The sequence below is a fragment of the Humulus lupulus genome, chromosome 2 (genome assembly GCF_963169125.1).
Source record: "Humulus lupulus chromosome 2, drHumLupu1.1, whole genome shotgun sequence".
NCBI lineage: Eukaryota > Viridiplantae > Streptophyta > Magnoliopsida > Rosales > Cannabaceae > Humulus > Humulus lupulus.
Genome location: NC_084794.1, coordinates 179,770,738 through 179,792,224, shown reverse-complemented (window position 1 = coordinate 179,792,224; position 21,487 = coordinate 179,770,738). Strand labels below are relative to the sequence as shown.

The 21,487-nt window shown below is 34.9% G+C and overlaps 2 protein-coding genes across 2 annotated transcripts; both read right to left on the bottom strand.

Annotated features, from left to right (window-relative positions):
• Positions 1-1,555: 1,555 nt before the first annotated feature.
• Positions 1,556-2,311, bottom strand: LOC133814964 (uncharacterized). The gene has a single exon (XM_062247865.1). It carries the CDS (start codon positions 2,309-2,311, stop codon positions 1,556-1,558), a length of 756 nt encoding a protein of 251 aa, XP_062103849.1.
• A 359-nt stretch (positions 2,312-2,670) lies between these two features.
• LOC133814963 (uncharacterized) lies at positions 2,671-4,035 on the bottom strand. Its single transcript, XM_062247863.1, has one exon. The coding sequence runs from the start codon at positions 4,033-4,035 to the stop codon at positions 2,671-2,673; it is 1,365 nt and encodes a 454-aa protein (XP_062103847.1).
• Between the last annotated feature and the right edge of the window lie 17,452 nt (positions 4,036-21,487).

The window sequence follows — 21,487 nt, the reverse complement described above, 5'->3', positions numbered from 1 at the left end:
TTGATAAGTGGTCCGCCACTTGATTTTCTGTCCCTTTTCTGTCTCGGATTTCCAAATCGAACTCTTGCAGCAACAAAACCCAACGTATTAGCCTCGGTTTAGAGTCCTTCTTGGCTATCAAATACTTGATTGCAGAATGGTCAGTATACACAATGACTTTGGTCCCCACAAGATATGATCTGAATTTTTCAAAGGCAAAAACTACAGCCAGTAGCTCCTTTTCAGTAGTAGTGTAGTTAATTTGGGCATCAACCAGCATTTTGCTTGCATAATAAATAGAGTGAAAGATCTTGTTTGTCCGCTGCCCAAGAACAACTCCAATGGCGAAGTCGCTGGCGTCACACATGAGTTCAAAGGGTAACGACCAGTCAGGTGCTACAATCACTGGGGCTGTAATAAGAGCTGTCTTCAATCTTAAAAATGCCTCTTTACACTCAGCAGTAAACTCAAATGGCCTGTTTTGCTCCAGCAAGCTACACAATGGTTTAGACACCTTAGAAAAGTCTTTAATAAAGCGTCTGTAAAAACCAGCATGTCCAAGGAAACTTCTTATGCCTTTAACTGTGGTAGGGGTTGACAATTTCTCAATAACTTCCAGCTTGGCTTTGTCAACTTCTATCCCCTTTCTAGACACCTTGTGACCCAATACAATGCCCACTTGTACCATGAAATGGCATTTTTCCCAGTTCAGCACTAAATGGGTTTCTTCACATGTTTTTAACACCTTCTCTAAGTTCTCCAAACAGCCTTCAAACGAGTTCCCATAAACAGAAAAATCGTCCATGAAAATTTCCAAAATATTCTCTGCCATATCCGAGAAAATGGCCATCATGCACCTCTGAAATGTGGCTGGCGCGTTACATAACCCGAAGGGCATCCTCCTAAAAGAAAATGTTCCGTATGGGCAGGTGAACGTAGTTTTCTCTTGGTCTTCTGGTGCTATAGATATCTGATTATACCCAGAATAACCGTCAAGAAAACAGAAAAACTCCTTACCTGCCAAGCGATCCAACATTTGGTCAATGAAAGGAAAAGGGAAATGGTCCTTTCTTGTGGCTTTATTCAATTTTTTATAATCCATGCAGACACGCCACCCAGTAATTGTGCGAGTAGGAATAAGTTCATTACGGTCATTTGTTACCACCGTGACACCTCCCTTCTTAGGAACACATTGGACGGGATTAACCCAAGAGCTATCGGAAATCGGGTAAATTATGCCATAATCAAGCCACTTGATGACCTCTTTTCTAACCACATCCTTCATCACAGAATTCAATCTCCTTTGCTGTTCTACAGAGTGAGTACAATCAGATTCCAGTAATATCTTGTGCATACACAACGCTGGACTAATTCCTTGAATATCGGCCATTGTCCATCCAATAGCCCTCTTGTGCTGTTTTAGTAACTTCAGCAATGACTCTTCAGCAATAGGCTCCAGACAGGAAGAAATTATTACAGGCAGTGTGTCATTTTCACCCAAGTACACATACTTCAAGTGGCTGGGCAGCGGCTTTAACTCTAGCTGGGGTGGCTCTTCAACAGACGGTTTTGGTGGCTAGAAGTGCTTTTCTGGCAGATTCAAAGCCTCAAAAATTTTGTTGAATTTGTTCGCTGGTTTATAAGAATCAACCCAAGTAATTATCTGCTCTTCCTCACTACTAGAATCCTCAAAATCTTCAAAAATCTGAGTACCCATTGCAGCTTTTTCCACACTTTTGTTTAGTCTTTCAGCTACTAGAGTGTCAGTCACATCAATTTTTGAACACTCTTCAACTTCATCAGGAAACTTCATTGCTTTGAACACACTAAAAGTGACTTGCTGGTCATTAACTCGCATAGTAAGTTCCCCATTCTGCACATCAATGAGAGTACGCCCCGTAGCAAGGAATGGCCGACCCAATATAATGGGCACTTCTCTATCCGCTTCATAGTCTAGGATGATAAAGTCGGCCGGAAAAATAAACTTATCAACTTGTACTAGAACATCCTCTATTTTGCCCTCGGGATGAGCCATGGATCTATCGGCAAGCTGCAATGTAACAGTCGTAGGCCGTGCTTCACCAATACCCAGGTTCTTAAAGATAGACATTGGCATGAGGTTAATGCTCGTGCCCAAATCACATAATGCTCTTCCAACATCCCGACCTCCAATAGAACACGGAATCATAAAACTGCTAGGGTCTTTCAACTTAGGAGGGATCTTACTTTTCAACATAGCACTGCAACCCTCTGTAAGAGCTACAGTCTCAAACTCCCCCAATCTCCTTTTCTTCGTCAAGATATCCTTTAAGAACTTAACATAATTTGGCATTTGCTCCAGTGCTTCGACCAAGGGGATGTTAATATGCAACTGTTTCAACACATCTAGAAACTTCCTGAATTGACCATCCTATTGCTGTTTCCGAAATCTCTGAGGAAATGGAAGGGCCGGTTTAGGTCCATAATTTACTGAAACAGATTGCTGTAGCAACTGGGCCAGTTTCAGTAACTTCCTGGGCAGTTTTGTTACTCGATTCTCCTTCGGTTTGGATTGAAGTGGGCTCCCCACTGCCCTTTATTTTCTCCTTATAATTTTCCAGAATTTTTCCATTCCTTAGATTGATAGCCTTGCAATGTTCCTTCCCATCCCTCCTTGGATTCTCCGTGTCACTAGGTAAAGAACCTTGCGGCCTATTTTTTTAATTCATTGGCCAATTGCCCCAGCTGCATTTCAAGGTTTCGAAGAGATGCTGCCTGACTTTGTATCATTGCATCATTCTTGGCCATATAATCCCTCATTAAACTCTCCAAGGAATTAGATTGGGAGCCTTGAGGGTGTTGCGGTTGTGGAGCCCGTGGATGCTGAGAAAAATCTGGTGGATAAGCTTGCTTCCCTTGTGCTGGTACGCTGCTGGAACTTGCTCCTTGACCCCCCCAAGACAGATTCGGATGCTGCCTCCAAGCTGGGTTATACGAATTTGAGTATGGGCCACTGTTTCGGTTAAAATTCTGGTTTCCCACATAACAAACTGCTGCTGGGTTAGAAGGGAAATTGTCAAACATGTGCCCATCTCCACAATATACACAGGAAATGTCTCCACTTTGAATGGCAGCAGCTGGCTGAATGTTGTTCCCCAAGCTCATATTTTTTAGAGTATTAGTCATAGAGGCCATTTGGGCTGTCAAAGCTGTTAATGCATCTACTTCAAGAACTCCCGCCACCTTTCTACTTGTAGGAGATCTAGTGTTTGACCATTGATAGTTGTTACTTGCAATCCTTTCCAAAATTTCAAATGCTTCGTTGTAAGGCTTGGAAAGAATGGCTCCATTGGATGAAGCGTCCAAGACCATTCGAGAGGCTGCATTGAGACCGTTGTAGAATGTCTCCATTTGTATACAATGTGGGATACCGTGGCGTGGACACTTCCGCAAAAGCTCCTTAAATCTCTCCCACGCATCACTGGTTGATTCATCTTCAAGCTGCTGGAATGACATGATTTCACTTCGAAATTTTGCATTTCTGGTGGGAGGGAAATATTTGCGCAGAAACTTTTCAGCAAGATCATTCCAATTTGTGACGGAATCAGGAGGCAAAGTGTTGAGCCATGATCTAGCTCGGTCTCTTAACGAGAATGGAAATAGCTTCAACCTTAATGCTTCTTCACTCACTCCTTGAAGCTTAAAGGAATCGCTCACCTCCAAGAATGAACGGAGGTGGAGATGAGGATCCTCCGTTGGCATCCCGCTGAACTGCCCCACAGTTTGGAGCATTTGAAACATCACTGGCTTGAGCTCGAATTGAGCTGCTTGTATTTCTGGCCTCACAATGCCTGGATTTAGCTCATTAAACATAGGGGAAGCGTATTCCCGTATTGCTCTAGCTCTGTCACCTGCCAAAACAATGGGGTTAGTAACTTGCTGGCCATCCCCCTCTTCATCAACATGCTCAGCCATAGTGCCTCGGCTGTTAGCCTTTTGAGCCTTTCTCCTTTTTCTGAAAGTACGTTCGATCTCGGGGTCAATAGGAGCAAGTTCACTGTCCTCTTGCTGGTTCATACACTGTAGGTACCTGAGATTGCACAACCCGAACCAACAAGGTTAAAACCAACCAAAATAAATTGTCAAATAGTTGATAAAACATAATTTAATTTTAAAATCCCCAGCAATGGCGCCAAAAACTTGTTGTGAAAATTCTAACGATTAAAATATGCGCAAGTATACACAGTCACAAACAAGTAATACAGTGATAAAGTATCAAAGTTCGTCTCCACAGGGACTTTTAAACTAAATAAATGCAATATCAACTAAAAACAATTTAAAATGAAGTAACCAATTCAAGAGAACAATTGAGTGATTAATTCTTGAATTAAATGTAAATAATCAAATTTAATTAAACTAAAAATTAGAGACCAAATGAAGTAATACTGTGTAGATTTCAGATGTGAGAAAATGGATCTAGGTGGTTAATTCCCCTCTGTTTCGTTCCAGTTGTTATAGCAATGGTTCAGCAATTATATCAGAGTTAACAGATTTCATAAATGCCCAGCAAGTTTTTCCCAAAACTTACAGTATATTATCTATAACCCCCTCAAAACATTCCTGCATTAAATCAGGTTATAAACAATCCAACAAACACCAAATCTCCAGTTATACAAGGCAGCAAATATATTCCTATTCCACTACTCAAAATTACCTAAAACTAAGCAAGTTCTTGCATCAATTAAATGGGTTCAGCTGGGTTTTACTTTTCCAAGTTAGATCCAGCTTAATAAATGTTAAATATGGCCAGTACATAGCATTCAATCAACATTCCAGCACATTTAATTGAACAATGATATAATTACTCTAACCTTGCATTCAAAATATTAATTCATACATAGGGTTCATAACCACCCAAATCTCTTAAAAACTTAGTTCATAACTGAAATTACAAACACATAACCAGAAAATAGAAGTTCCATAGAGTTTGAGCAGAAAAACTAGTTGGAAATTAATACAAAATGAGAGGGAAAGATTAGAGAGAGAGATGAGTTGGTGAGCTCAAGTCCCCCTTAGTGCGTCTGCCCGTGGTCCTCTTCCTCCTCTGTACTCTCTCTGTTTTCTTCCTTTTTTCTTTTGTTTTCTCTCCAAAATGCTCTAAGGAAATCAGATGCTTTTTTTTTTTTTCAGAATGAGGTTCCTCTTCTTTCGGCTGGTACCCTCCTTTTTAGGGTACTTTCCTCTACCCTAATTAGAAAGTCAAAGTCTATCTTGCCCCTCCATTCTGCCATGCCATCCAGCTGACTTAGTTGTACAAAATTCTCGCCACCTCAGCGCCTATTATGTCTCATTAAATCCAGCTGGAAGTTAGTCACGTTTCCTTCCTGGACTCTACCAATTGCTACGTGATAGTTGTTACAGCAATGATAGAACAGCAACATGCATTTTCCAGACTTGTTGTTCCCTTTTTGATTCCAACGTTCCCGATCACTTATTTTAGCTTCCTTTCCTGCTTATCACAACAATAAATTACATAAATCACTCAAACATATGACAATACAAACACAAGGTCCCTTACTACACAGACACACTAAATTGAACACAATTACAAGAAATAAAAACTCATTACTCTTTTGTTTGGTTCAAAAATTAAGTTTAAAGATATAAAAATAACTCTAAATCTTAGAGTTATCAAATTCAGACAAGTGGCATAGATTAGAACTGCAAAATACCAGAACCTAGCATAGAAACAATATGCAAAATCAGTGAATCTAATGTTGGGGGTGAGTGAGATTACACCACCACAATATTTAGAATCTACAAAAAATTATGCTTGACAGAGACCAAGAAAATTAAAGTTTTTATGATGCAAACCCTTGTATTTGATCAAAGTTCTTCAATCTTCTTCCAAACCCTAGTTGAACCACCACTTTGAACTTCTTCTTATTCTTCTTCTTCATTAAAGATTCCTTACTTTAATATGTTACTGATTATTTTATTCATTGTATATGATCTTAATTCTCTCATACTAATACAAGATCATATCCTCATAAATGAATATGGAATTTTCTTGATATTAATATAAATTATTCAAATAATAATTATAACATTCAAATATAATAAAATTGTACTTTTATTTATATTAATACAATGTCTTCATATGATTTTAGGGCATAAATCCTAACAATCTCCCACTTGTCCTCAAAGAAAGTGAGGCATTTCCCTTAATCCCATGTTACTTACATGACCCATAAATGACTTTGCAGGAAGTGTCTTGGTAAACGGGTCTGCCAAGTTCTGTTCTAACATTATCTTCATAACAGTCACATCACCTCGGTGCACAATCTCTATAACTGGATGATATTTCCTTTCTACATGCTTTCCTCTCTCATGGTTTCTGATTTCCTAAGAGTTAGCTACTACTCCACTGCTATCAAAGTATAGGGTTAGTGGCTTCTCCATATATGGAATTACTTCCAGATCAGTGTAGAACTTTCTAAGCCAAACCGCTTCCTTAGTTGCTTCACAAGCCGCTATATACTTGGCTTCCATGGTTGAATCTGAAATAATGGATTGTTTAATACTTCTTCAGAATACAACTCCTCCACCAAGAGTGAGCACTGACCCAGATGTCGACTTACGAATGTCTTTGTTTGATTGGAAGTCAGAATCAATGTATCCTATAGAGTTTAGCTCACCCTTGATAATACAAGCATATAATCTCTCATTCTCCTAAGATACTTTAGAATGTGCTTTACTGCAATCTAGTGTTCCAAACCAGGATTTGATTGACAACGACTTACAATCTCTATTGCACAGCATATGTCAAACCTAGTACACAATATGGCATACATTAGACTCCCAATTTCTGAAGCATAGGTATACTTTCTCATGTCCTCTTCTTCCTAAGGTATCTTTGGACATTGCTCTTTGGAAAGAGTAATTCCATGTTTGGTCAACAACTGACCTTTCTTGGAATTCTCCATAGAGAACCTTTCAAGCACCTTATCTATATAATTAGCCTGAGAAAGTGCCAAGAACTTGTTCTCCCTATCCCATAGGATTTGGATTCCCAGAACATAGCTCACTTCACCCAAATAATTTATTTGGAACTTTTTAGCTAACAACTTCTTTACGTTTGACAGTGTCTCTACATCGTTACCCATGATGAGAATGTCATCCACGTAAATAACTAAGAAAACTACCCTTTAACTTTGACATATTTATACATACATGCTTTGTTGACATTCTGTTCTAACCTGTATGTTTTAATTGTCTCATCAAAGGTGATATTCCAAGATCTAGATGCTTACTTTAATCCATAAATGGATTTAAGCAACTTACACACCTTATGATCTTCCCCATCCTTAATGAACCATTCTGGTTGTACCATATAGATCATTTCATCAAGATAGCCATTCAAAAAAGCTGTCTTGACATCCATTTTCCATATCTCATAGTTATAGGTGGCAGCTATGCATAAAAGGATGCGAGTGAGTTTTAGCATGGCCACAGGAGGAAATGTTTCTTTATAATCAACACCCTCTCTCTGAGTGTAACCTTTGGCTACTAGGCTTCCCATCTACACCTCTTTTCTTCTTGAAGATCCATTTGCACCCAATGAGCATGACATCTTCAGGTGGGTCTACAAGTTCCCAGATAGAATTGGAATACATTGATTCCGTTTCTTGGTTCACGACTTGCCATTTCTCATTTGCAGGATCATCCATTTCCTCTTTGCAAGTGAATGGATCGTCCTTGTCTGTATCAGAAAAAAGGACATGTGCCTCATGTTCGCAGGGAATAGGTTGTCTCACAATCCTCCCACTATGATTTTGCACTGGGGTTTCCTTTTCAGGAATTGTTGTTTCCTCAGTTTTTCATTTATCATTTAATGATGACGAAGAAGGGGATGGAATCTTATTAGTTGTGAGTTCCTCCAAAACTACCTTGCTCCGAGGATTATAGTTATTCATACAGTCATGTTCAAGGAAGGTCGCATTTGTTGAAAGAAATACATTTCGGTCCTTGGGACTATAGAAGTAACCGCCTCTTGTCCTGGAGCATAACCCACAAAAAAGTGCATACTTCAGACCTCGAATCAAGTATCCCTAATTTAGGTCTAAGAACATGAGCAGGACAACCCCAAATGCAAAAATGGTGCAAACTATGTTTGTTACCATTCCACAATTCCAGTGGCGTTTTGCTTATGGTCTTAGATGGTACTACATTCAAAGTGTAAGTCGCCGTTTGAAGTATATATCCCACATATCACAAGTGTATTCAATTTCTTTGAACTTTTTCCTCAACTTTTATTCCATGGTGCTAAGAATATAAAATCTTGCCATGTGATTTGATCTCATCCAATTAGCATATTTCTTATGTTCCTCTATTCTTGCATCCCATGATGGCATAGGAGGAGGTCGTCTTTCATTAAAAATATTTTTACGTTTTTTAACTAGAAAAACACATAAAGTTGAATTTATCCATCCTTTTTCATCCTCTCCAGTTAGTTTTACTTTACTTATATGATAATCGATCATTTAACGCATGACAAGACACATAATGGGAAGGTAATTGGGTGGCAACATTTTTATGACTGAAAATAAATTCAATATTATTACTATTAAAAAAAATATCAATAATTTGGAAAGTAAATATGATGCATGAATGCAATCAATTAAAACACATAAACTTAACATTTACTATTCCACGATAAAACTACCCAACAAATAAAGTGCCGCGTTAGGGCCAGTCAAGTTAAATTCAGATAGATTATAAGACAATCTTATCTTTATTATTTAAAACTTAAAATAACTCTTTATTTTCTCTTTTAAAAATAAAGTATCATTGGTTTGGTCAAGATACAATTATCCACCGCAAAAACTTAATTACATATTTGCAAGTGTAACCCATTATTACAGAATTCATGACTTAACATAGAGAGTGCCACCTTAGGGTCGGTCAAGCCTAAAATACATCACTCTTTCCTATCTTCGTAAGAAGCCTACCTTGGTATTACTATGTCTAGACACCTTCCTTAGGGGGATGGAAACAAAGCTACTTTGAGACCCTATTCATATTTTACAGTGTTGTGTTAATAATGGAGACCATAGGTCACATTGAGATGTTCACCTTCTCCACTTACTATTTTAGAATAAATATGTTTATTAAAACTAATCAATTAATTCTAAAATAATAACTACTTTATTGACAATCTTATGAATGTAATTAATTACAAAATACATTTAATTATAAAAGAGCATGTTTCTACAATTAATGCGATTTAAATAATTTCCCATTACATTCATCTAACTTTACAAAAATACTTTTTAAATAAAGTTGGTTATCTTAAAAGCCTATAAAAACTATTTCTTTTATTATGGTCTGAATTACCAAGTTTTAACTAATTTAATACTTAGTAGTTTACATGCAAGTGATTTCTCCAAAACAATTCATATAAACAATTAGGACAATCCTAGATAATCATGTTTATAAAAGATGCATGATTAATCAAAACTGTATGAGGTTTCATGAATGTCATATAATTGACTAATGCATGATTATGTTATCAATCAAACATTAATTAACATTTATTTAAATAAATACAATAAAAAAATAAATAAACAATAAATGATGAACCGAATAATATTGGGTATTTCTAAATTTACAACCCTTTAAAAAAGTAGAAATAAAATTATAAAATGACCTTTAGTTGTTTGCAAGACTCCAAGAATATTTCTCTTCTCATATTGGCCCATCTTTATAGTTCTTAGGAATTTGTTAGGCCCAAATAATTAATTAGAAACTAATTTTCTAATCAATTTATTTAATTAAAACTAACTTTTTAATTAAATAACCATTTTGTCATCTTTTTCATTTAGTTGAATTTAAATAATTAAAAGAATCAAATTCAATTAATTATTTAAACTTAATATAAGATATTAACGAACTAAAAAATATTTTATTTTTCTAACAAAAATAAATTAAGATAATTAATTTTTCAAATTAAAACAATTTTAAAAATAAATTAAATAATAGATAATTAGCACAAAAATAGGATCTATTGTTTGGGCACCAACATTGGCGCCCTAGGGTTAAGGGCTGACGCATGGAGGTGAGCCTCTAAGGGCTCGGATAGACTTAGCCGCAGGTGGCTGGGCACGCTAGGCGTAGAGGCACGACACCAGGGGCGCACGAGCACAGGGGTGAGACACCAGGGGCACTGGGCGCACAGGTCCACTAGGCGCAGGGGCACGCAACAAGCTCGGACCAGGCGCAGGTGGCACACGCGGCAAGGGTCTTGGGCTGCTGGCTTCGGTTGGTTACTCAGGTCCCCCATCTCTGCCTTTTTCTTCTCTTGTGACCAAAATTTTTAAATTTCAAAAAATAAATTACAAAAATCCTATGCCCATTATGACATACACAAGATCTAGAAATTTAAATTCCTAACCCAATAGTACTATATAATTATCGATCCATCATTCAACCATTCATTCAAAAAATATATCCATCCATTCAATATACATATCAACATATATATATATATATATAACAAATGCAAGAATTCCGCACAACATTTAGTATATATGTGGATTGCTCTGGTATCAATTGTTGGTGTTAAATATGAAACATTAGAATACGCAACGGTATAAGATCTTTTAAAAATTTATTAATACCAGCCAGAATCATACATATATAGATATATTAAATAACACATAAAATGAATAGCGATTACCTCTCATAGCCTATCAAGTGCACTTGAATATTTTATGATAAATCAACGATCTTCCTATCCTTTCTAAAAGCTCATACCTTAGCCTTCCAAGCCAATCCTCAAATACACATGGACGTGTGTGGGCACGTATGATTCAAATGTTGGTTTAGACTCCTTAGATGTACTCAACACATGAGATTTAGAGAGGATTGAGAAGAGAGAGGCTATAAAAATTTCTAGGATTATGATAAATCAACGATCTTCCTATCCTTTCTAAAAGCTCATACCTTAGCCTTCTAAGCCAATCCTCAAATACACATGGACGTGTGTGGGCACGTAGGGTTCAAATGTTGGTTTAGACTCTTTAGATGTACTCAACACATGAGATTTAGAGAGGATTGAGAAGAGAGAGGCTATAAATTTTTTTAGGATTTCGGGTTTAGGAAATTCAATTGTTTCTTTCTTGAGAGAGTCTGATAGTAAAAAACATCTTACTCAACTTCTTCTGAAAGTATCGCTTCTTTAAGGTTTATAAAACTGACTAACTAATTTAATTAATCCTTATTTTATTTAAAATAAAACTGATCAATTACAACTTAATTAATTATTTAATTTAAATCATATTTAAAAAATAATTAAATAAACAAATTAATTTTAAATTCAAAAGTCAAATCCCATGGTGGCACCATTCACTGTACAATACAGTGAGTGGCTCTCCCTGATTTTCTCATTTGTTTATTTAATTAATATATAAGATAATATATTTATCCCAAAATAAATATAAGTTAATTTAAAATTAACTTTATCTTAAAACATCGGTTTTAAATAAATAAATATCTTATAATAAGATAATTATTAATCTCTCTCGATATTAATCCAAACATGATTAATATTTATTTTAATATACAATTTTTTAAAATAAAAACTATACAGTTAAATAATTAATTAATTCACAATTAATCAATTTCCCATAATTATCACATAATTATTTTCTTACCCCAGAAAATTAATTCCTTTGCAATTTAGTCATTCTCTCTACAAATCTTCCTTATGACATCCTTACCCTTAATTGTAACGTCCTACGTTTTCGGGTACCTTTAAACGACTCGGGTCGGGATTTTTCCCCCGGGTTAAGAATATTATTTTAAATAATATTATATTTTGTTTGTAAGTATTCCATGAGTTATTGCTAGCCAAAATATGAATTTTGTGATTTTAAAAGTCAAGATAAGACTTTCGGTCCTGGACCGACATAAAAACCCTGATCGGGTAAAAATCTCGGAAAATAAAACGAAAAATCATGGCAATTATATTTTGGGCATAAAATACATTCATAAAAGTTAAAGTTTGGTCAAAAATAATAAACCTAAAAGAAAATGGAAATTTTAAGGCATTTTGTGGTAAATGCCTAATTTTGCCGAAATGGGGAATTTTATTCCATGAATGGACCTTAGGTTAAATTTTATTTTGTGGTTAATTAAATTAAATATGAGAGACATTTAATTTAATTAATTAATAGTAAGTTTGGTGATTAAAACTTAATGAGAGTGAAAAAGGTGTAAAAAGTCAAATTGAGTTTTTCTTCTTATGAAATAATTGTTCACCATTAAAATATATATATATATAAAACATAGAAAAAAATGAAATGGTGGCCGGCCATGTGACTCTTTTTAATGGTGTGAACAAAAAAAATAATAATTGAGTTTAAATCCCATTTAATTAAAGGTTAGGGATAAAAGCAAGTGGGTAAAACACTTGAGTGTTTTTAGGGTAAATTAGATAGTATATAACTCTTCCAACCCTCCCCAACCGACCACACCACCCTCTCTCATTCACTATCATCTTTTTTGAAGACCTCTCAAAGTGTTCTCTCAATATTCAACCTCAAGAACACCAAGGAAAATTTGGAGGCTAAGTCTTGGTCTAGGAAGTATTTTCCCTAAGGTAAAGCTTCACTAATCTAGGCTTTTGTAAAGTTTTAAGCTTAGAGTTTCAAATAGCTAATTAACTATGTTGTTGAGGGAAGTTGGTTAGGGTTTTTGAAAGGTTTTGGAGGAGCCAAAGCTAATAGGAAGGTCCAAACCTTAAGCAAGAACACCAAAGATGTAAAAAGTTTACTTTTGATGATTTTTTTGTTGTAGGGTTTTTAGTTTTAAGCATTATTTTGTATATTTAATGCTTAAAGTTTCTTGTTGGTGATGTAATAAGGTTATGGTAGTTGTTTAATAATTTTTATGATGCATGTGTATTGATTTTTGAAAATGGGAACCAAAACCCCCAAGGGTTTTGTAGGATACCCTAAAACAAAACATGTTTTAAGCTGTGACTTCCAAGGGGTCAAGCAGCCACTGTATATTGTTTTTGTAAAATTAAATTGTACTGTGATGTTGTTGAGATTGAGTACATAAAATTGAGCTTTTGAAACACTAAAAAATATTTAGAAATGAGCAAGTTATGCTATTTCAAAGTTTAGGTAAAAAAAACTGTTTTTTCGTATTCTTATTTTCGGAACCAAGTTTGGACAGCCACTGTATAGGGCAAATGAACCCAGTTTTTTCTAAAATTTTGTGGACATATTGCTAGCATAACCTATTATTCCACTGTAAAATTTGGTAAGAAAATATTGAATGGTTTGAAAGTTATTAACTGTCAAAGTTTGGAAAAAATAAGGACTTGAAAATAAGGTCATTTTTACCTCATTGTTGGAAAATGATTTCACCAATAAAAAATGCTCATTTTGACCTAAGATTTTACAAAGACCTAAATGGCATAACAAAAATAGAATTGGGAAATTTTGGTAACAATTGGGTAAGTAAATTTTAAGTTATGAACTAACGAAGTATGTAGTTAAAAATGTGAAAAATAGGTTTTTCACCCTTAGTGTAAAAATGAGATTTTGGAACATAAGGTAAAAAGTAAAATTTTGTTTATTTCAAGATATAAATTGGTAAGTCTTGAAATCATATTTTCACTAAAATTACCCCTTTGAGTTTAAATGAATTATTTTTATTAAAGAGTTTTTATTCTTTATAAAAATAAGAGATTTAATTTATTAATAGTTAATAAATTAAAAGAGGGTTTAAAACCCTATATTTTGAGAAAATAATTAAATGAATTATTTTTCTAGTAAGTAAAATTGATTAATTTCTTTTGGAAAATTAATTAGTCAAGATGGGAAATTTATAATGGTTTTCCTAATTAAGACAAATTAGACAATTTTCTTAAATCGGTTTTTAGATATTAAAACCTTAAGAAAACTAAAAGGAAAATTTGAAGAGTTTATTTTCTTTAAAAATAATTAAGGAATTTATTTGTATTTTCTGGATGTAATACCGGCTAAAATCTTACATATTTTAATCGACTAGTCGAAAGTGCGGGTTAATAGCGATACCTTGGAAGAATAAGATTTTTAGCGGGTTGTGGGGAAATACCATTGTGATACCCGAGCCTAGGTATCGAGACCTTAGGATAGGTCTCCCCGAGACTTAGGGTTTAGTCTCGAATATTTTGTATGACTTTCCTTAATAGGTTTAAAACCAAATAAGGATTATAAATCCTTACAAATGACTTTGATTAAAATGACCAAACTGCCCAAAATAATAATAATGAATTATGAGTGCCATAATTAATCCGAGTATACTGTATGGATAACTACAGTATTGGCTAAGCGTAACTGGATTGAACGTTGGAGGGTGAAAACCTGCTGAGCGCTAAGGACTCCAAGTAAGTCAACTTATATTGTATGGCTGCAACATGAAATGATTATTGTCTTGTATGTTAGTATAGGGATACATGCATATATATAGGCTGTCATAGAAAGTTGCTTAGAGACGTTAGTCTAGTGAGTGCTGATTTAGAAAATATGAACGGTAGAAGTCCGTCATATCCTAGGCGGATGATCCCCGTCACACTGCTTGATTTTATTTATGTCCGGCTCATTACCGCGACGGGTGGCCATGAGATGAGGATAAGCTGGTTAAACCTAGGGGCGCCAAGATAAATGGGACCTAGGGGCCCTCATGCTTACTTAATCATTGGACGGTTAGAATCCGAGCAAGTGCTCTGAGAAGTTATTCCCGGATAGCAGCCGTGAATATTGGCCATTCAGTGAGAGTGCCTAGAGATACTAGGGGTTGCCAAGATAGAGTGAGGCTGAACACCCTAGGGGCAACTGCTCACCAGCACCACTGATTAACATAGATGTCTCCGTAAAACCGTGTAAATTGGATTACACTCTTGGATAAGTAGCGATGCCGTAGGTAACACGATATTTACCCTTGAGGAGAATATTTATTGGCTAGATCTTAGTGTGGAGACTCGGTTCTCTTTTACAGATTAGCAACTATGTTGGAGGGCGCGTTACGCCTGAATTGTTGGAAATTGTCGAGCGTTGGTCTCGAATTATGTTGTGATATAATATATCTGCTTGCTCTGGGATTTTCTGAGTGCAGGGATATAATTGTTGGTAAGATATAGTTGTGATATAATATATCTGCTTGTTCTGGGATTTTCTGAGTGCAGGATTTTTATCTAGATATGAATTAATTTATCATTGGTTATCAGGCATGACCATAAGTTTTCCAGGACACTTTAGCGTTCTTGAAATTGATTGTGTAGGGTCCGGAACCCTAATTCTCTATATGCTTTGTTTGAAAGTTAATCTTACTAAGCGTTTTCGCTTACCTAGTTGTTTCATGTTGTAGGTAAGTGCAATGGCAAGGCAGAGCAGTGAGCGCTGGAGTCTTCCTTGCAAATGTACATGTGGACCGACCTTTTGGGAAGCCATTTTTATTTTTGGAAATGTCGTGTAATTTTCCTAAACTAGGCTCACTCTAATCTTTATAAAACATGTTTGTAACTAAATGTTAAGTATGGCCATACGACTTTTTAAAAAGTTTTTTTTTTCTATGGGTTTTTGAGACATTTTGTTAAATGAAAAACATTTATATTTCCGCATTATCGAGTCTTGAAAATCCGGGTCGTTACATTAATAGTGTAGGACAAAGGTGACTTGAGGACCATAGACGTATAATACAAATCTCCAATAAACTAAATTACTAATTAAACTCTTTAATATAATAATCTTATTTATTAGTTTCATGATTGCTCCACTATAATATGGAGTTGCACTCTAAGTATTTATAGAATTATGTTTACATAGTTTTTTTTTTGTATTTCAATTATATAATCAATAAATGTAGTTCTGTCCTCCAATTATTGGTTCGTTAATTAAAGTTGGTCAAAATTACCATTTTACCATTCTAATTACCTCTTGTTCCATAAGTACCATTAATTCACTAGCGAATAATTAATCTATAATCAAATTATAAATTTGAGCTCAATAACTATTTAGTTCCAAATTAATCCTTAAGGGAACCAATATTCAATCTATTAGGAAAGTATGGATTCCATTATTGTAAACCATGTTCCTAGCCATTCATGATATTTAATCTCCAAAACAAAAGTTACTAGTCTCATTATACTAAGAAACCTTAATGAGTGAATCAAAAGATCTAATAAGCACAAACAGAAGTTCATGACTACTCATGATTTAGATTGATCTACAAAATGATCATCTATTATGATAAGAATTAAATCTTTATGGAAAAGAATAAGTTGACAAATATAGTTAATTCATATCGGTCATGACATATATAATCTCTATTATATACAGTACCTTTACCAAGATGTCTATCCACATCGGTAATCCAAATCTAGACTACTTGCATCACACATGCTTAGTAAACCGTACTAGTAACCATTAATAAAAGATTCATTACTTTAATATGTTACTGACTATTTTATTCATTGTATATGATCTTAATTCTTGTACTAATACAAGATTATATCCTCATAAATGAATATGAAATTTTCTTGATATTCATATAAATTATTCAAATAATAATTATAACATTCAAATATTATAAAACCATACTTTTATTTAAATCAATAAAATATCTTTACATGCTTTTAGGGAATAAATTCTAACATGTACATTCATGTATTATTCCATGCTCTTCACAAAACAAGTTGAAATCATTTGAAAATTTTTCACCACCCCTATCACTTCTAAGCACGTTAATTTTCTTTTCTAATTGATTTTCAACTTTCTCTTTATAAGCTTTAGCCACATTAAATGCTTCATCTTTATTCTTAAGAAAATATACATATGTGAACCTAGAGAAATCATCCATGAAAGTAATAAAATATCTACTTCCTCCTCTAATCAACATTCCGTTTAGTTCACATAAGTCACTATGTATCAAATCTAACAACTTAGAATTTCTTTCAACACTTGGAAAAATGTTTCTTTACCATCTTATATTTAGCACATAATTCACATTTATCATGCTCAACATTTTCACCATCAATCAATCCAAATTTAATTTCTCTTTTAGTTGTGCTAAATCCTCTTTGTGCAAGTCTAACATGCCACAAATTAATAGAATTTATGTCAAGCATATAACAAGAAGAAGTGGTAGCTTTATTGTTTGCATTGTCCATAGAGGTACAAAGCTTAAAAATGCCATCACATGCATATCCCTTCCCAACAAATACACTTGCCTTTGACAAAGCAAGCTTGTCAGAATATATCACAACCTTGATTCCCAGTTTCCCAAGTAAATTATCACTCACAAGGTTTCTACTCATTTCTGGTACATACAAAACATTGGTGAGTAGAACCTTCTTGCTGGATGTGAAGAACAAATCTATCATCCCATTTCCTTTAACCTTGGACCTTTTTTCATTGCCCATTTGTATCTCATGCCCTTCCTTTGAAGTTTCAAAGGTCTTGAATAGAGATCTATCATAGATAACATCCTTTGCCTTTGTTAGGAGGATTTGCCACCACATTGGCCTTTGAAGTCTATCCATTAGACTCATCCTCGTTCTTATCTCTAGAACGAGATTCCTCCTCAATCCTAAAGTGTTTGAGGATTTCCTCCAATGAAATCTCCTCATTCTTATGGAGTATTTTATTTCTATAGCCCCTCAAAGATGAAGGCAACTTGGCTATTATGGCACCAATAAATAATTGCTTTGTCAACACAATATTGAGTGTAGACAACCTGTTTACAATAATTTTTAACTCATGTATTTGGGGGAGAAGGAGTTTCATATCATAAAACTTAAATTCCACGTATTGAGTAATAATGAATTGTGTGTAAAAACACAATCGGAGGCCTATACACGATTTGTATCGCTTTCCTAATTCTCTATTTCCTTGACATCCATTGATGCTTGAGCTTTTTCTAAGAGAAAATAGGAATTGGGATTGAACAAGCCTTAAACTCACTAAGTCAAGCACTTTCTTTATGAGTTTCTTGGAGAAAACTTGAGATTCTTGAAAGCTAGAGAGAGAGAGAGATTTTAGAGAGTGATCAAGTCTTCCAAAACTCTATGAGGACCCTTTTATAGTGTAGGCACCATCATTAGGTCTAACCAATAGGATTAGAACTAAAGAACTCATCATTTGGAGATTAAACCACGTGTTCATACAGACACGACAGGCGATAGCATTGCCTACTAGCAGGCTATGTATCACCTCTTGGGAATTTCAAACCCCTTTGCATCTAGGCGATGCAACACCTCCAAAGAGGCGACATATCACCAACCTCTCTCTCTCTCCAAAAACCCCTCAAAAGTGTCTAAAATTGCTCCAAATGCTACCAAACTTTTTGGGGATCCTTAGATACATCCATGTATCACTTTAGACCCAAAAACACAATTGTTAAGTGCCTACAATTGAAACTCAAATTTCACATCTTCACTATGTGAAATTCACTAAGTGTTTTATACCTAGCTTGTATAACAACATGTATCCTTTGTATTTAACCAATCATAACATCTGTGGAGCTTCAAAAAGAATGATTGGGTCCTCCTAAGAGTGACAGGGAACCAGAAGAATCTCGAGGAAAATTGGGAAGTCCCCTTTCAAATTGTACAGGCGATTGGGAAGGGATCGTACGTACTAAAAGAAATATATGGTAGGAAAATGGTTCCCAAAACCTGGATGAAATGTCTTTAAAATTGTATCTTTTAGTACTTATTACACTACTGAAGGTGGAACAATGTCAAGTACAATAACACTTACGCTATGAGTTTAGTTTCATTTCAAATTCCCTTAGAAAATATTGGTTTTAGATTATTATGCAAATGGCTTAAATGTTGATGGGACTAGCCAAATGACGCAATATTCTTTTTTATAGAAATTGTGTTTCAAAATTACAGGAACAATCAAGATATGATCATAGGAGTACGAGAAGTAAAATGTTCAAAGAATCCTTAACATAGCATGATGATAAAGAATAAAATCTCAGTGAATCAACTAGCAGTGCCATAAAGACCAAAGATTAGTCTCGCATGAAGTAGGAAATGGTCAAAAGGCAATCAAAAGCTTCGCAGAGTACCAAGGAGAATTAATTGAGGCGCGTCAAAGCATTGATAAACCATTAAAAGCATCAGTAAATGTGGTTGTAACTATTTCAGATTTAACGTAGTGTTAGTTTAGGATATGCAGGCCGAAGTATGCCTATATAAAGCTCTTAGTGATCGAAGGATAGCAACAGAAAATCTAACTTAAAGAAAGTTTGAGAAAGAAAGAACAAGTGTGAGAAAGATAATGGGAAGGTGAGAGAAACACAGCCGAAAGGCCAAAGAGAAATGGTGGGTCGGAGAGTATAGAGGCACCTCTGAGAAAATGAGAAAGGAAAAAAGGAAAAAGAAATAGAGCTTTAGATGGAGTCCACAAAAAATGACTCAGAACAACCAATGAAGATTAGTCAGTGCTAGGTATAATGAGGGCGAGAGCATTCATCGCCACACAAATACTAGTCTGAGTCAGGTATGCAGAGGAAGATTCTCGCCCTTCGCGGTTGAGGAGGCAGCCATTCAAGATCACCCGTGGTTGTCCAATATGAAGGGAACTCTAAGTTCAGCCGGTGAGATTCCGACGGAGGACGACCATTGGAGAGATGGTTATGAGACGACCAAGCCGCCGAATGAACAATAATGAAGGGAAAACTTGTCCCGAACCTGTGGCGGGAAGCAAATCCTATCCACAAACGATCGAAAAAGGACCAGAGAAAGGACGAATAGAGTGGGAGTGCTTGGAAATGGCTTCCCGTCCAGTTGAGAAAGGGTCTGCGAGCGTCTTTGCATTCTTTCCTATGTAGCACATCCAGTAGAACCCCACCCCCTTCAGGTTACAACTACCATGCAGAGGACTCCTTAGGAGTTTCACAAGTCTCTTGTTGAAGAACCAAGGAGAATGTTTGCTGGATGGTCCTCTTCTTCCCCTTTTGACAGATGAAGAATTTTGAACCTATATATTTCAACGAATGGGCAGGTAGGAGGATACAAGATGTAACGTCCCGCGTTTCAGGTACCTTGAAACAACTCGGGTCAGGATTGTTTTTCTTGAGTTAAGAATATTATTTTAAATAATATTATATTTTGTTTGGAATTTATTTTCATGAGTTATTGCTAGCCAAATTATGAATTTTGTGTTTAATAGTCAAGATAAGACTTTCGGTCTTGGACTGACACAAAAAACTTGATCGGGTAAAAATCTCGGAAAATAAAATGAAAACTATGAAAAATATATTTTGGGCATAAAATAAATTTATAAAAATTATAGTTTGGTCAAAAATAATAAACCTAAGGGAAAATGGAAATTTTAGGGCATTTTGTATTAAATGCTTAATTTTACCGAATTGGGGAATTTTATTCCATGAATGGACCTTAGGTTAAAATTTATTGTGTGATTAATTAAATTAAATATGAGAGACATTTAATTTAATTATTATGTGTTAAGTTTTATTTTTAAAACTTAATAAGAGTGAAAATGGTTAGAGGAAGTCAAATTGGATTTTTCTTCTTAGGAAATATTTATTAACCTTTATTTAAAAAAAAATATAAACACATAAATAAACTAAATGGTGGTCGACCATGTGAAGGAATTAATTGGGTTGACAAAATTTTAATTTAGTTTAATCTCATTCATTTAAGTATTATGGTAAATATGCAAGTGGGTAGTAAAACACTCAAGTGTTTATAGGATAATTTTAGAGTTGTATAAACCATTCTAACCCCCCCCCCCCCCCCCCCCCCCCAAAATCTGACCCACTCTCACTTTCACTCTCATATTTTTTTTTTAAAACTCTCTCTCAAGTTTTCTCTCCATCTTCAACCTCAAGAATACTAAGAAGGCTTGGAAGCATTAAGCTCCACTCTCACTTTCACTCTCATATTTTTTTTAAAAACTCTCTCTCAAGTTTTCTCTCCATCTTCAACCTCAAGAATACTAAGAAGGCTTGGAAGCATTAAGCTTGGGTCTAGGTAGGGTTTCCCTAAGGTAAAGTTTCAAAAAACTTGACTTTGTAAAGTTTTTAACTATATGTTTTTAAATAGATAACTATCTATGTTGTTGGGGGAGTTGGTTAAGGTTTTGAAGGAGCCAAAGCTAGTAGAAATCTCCAAACCATAAGAAAGAACAACAAGAGGTAAAAAGTTTACTTTTTATGGTTGTTATTGTATGGTTTTTATTTTTAAGCATTATTTTGTATATTTAATGCTTGAAGTTTCTTATTGGTGATGTAATAAGGCTATGGTAGTTGCTCTATAATTTCTTATTTGTGATGTAATAAGGAACCAAAATCCCTAAGAGTTTTGGTGAGAACCTTAAAACAAAATACAAGTTTTGAGCTGTGACTTCCAAGGGGTTAAGCATCTACTGTATATTTATTTTGTAAAATTTAATTGTAATGTGATATTTTTGAGATTGAGTACATAAAATTGAGCTTTTGAAAA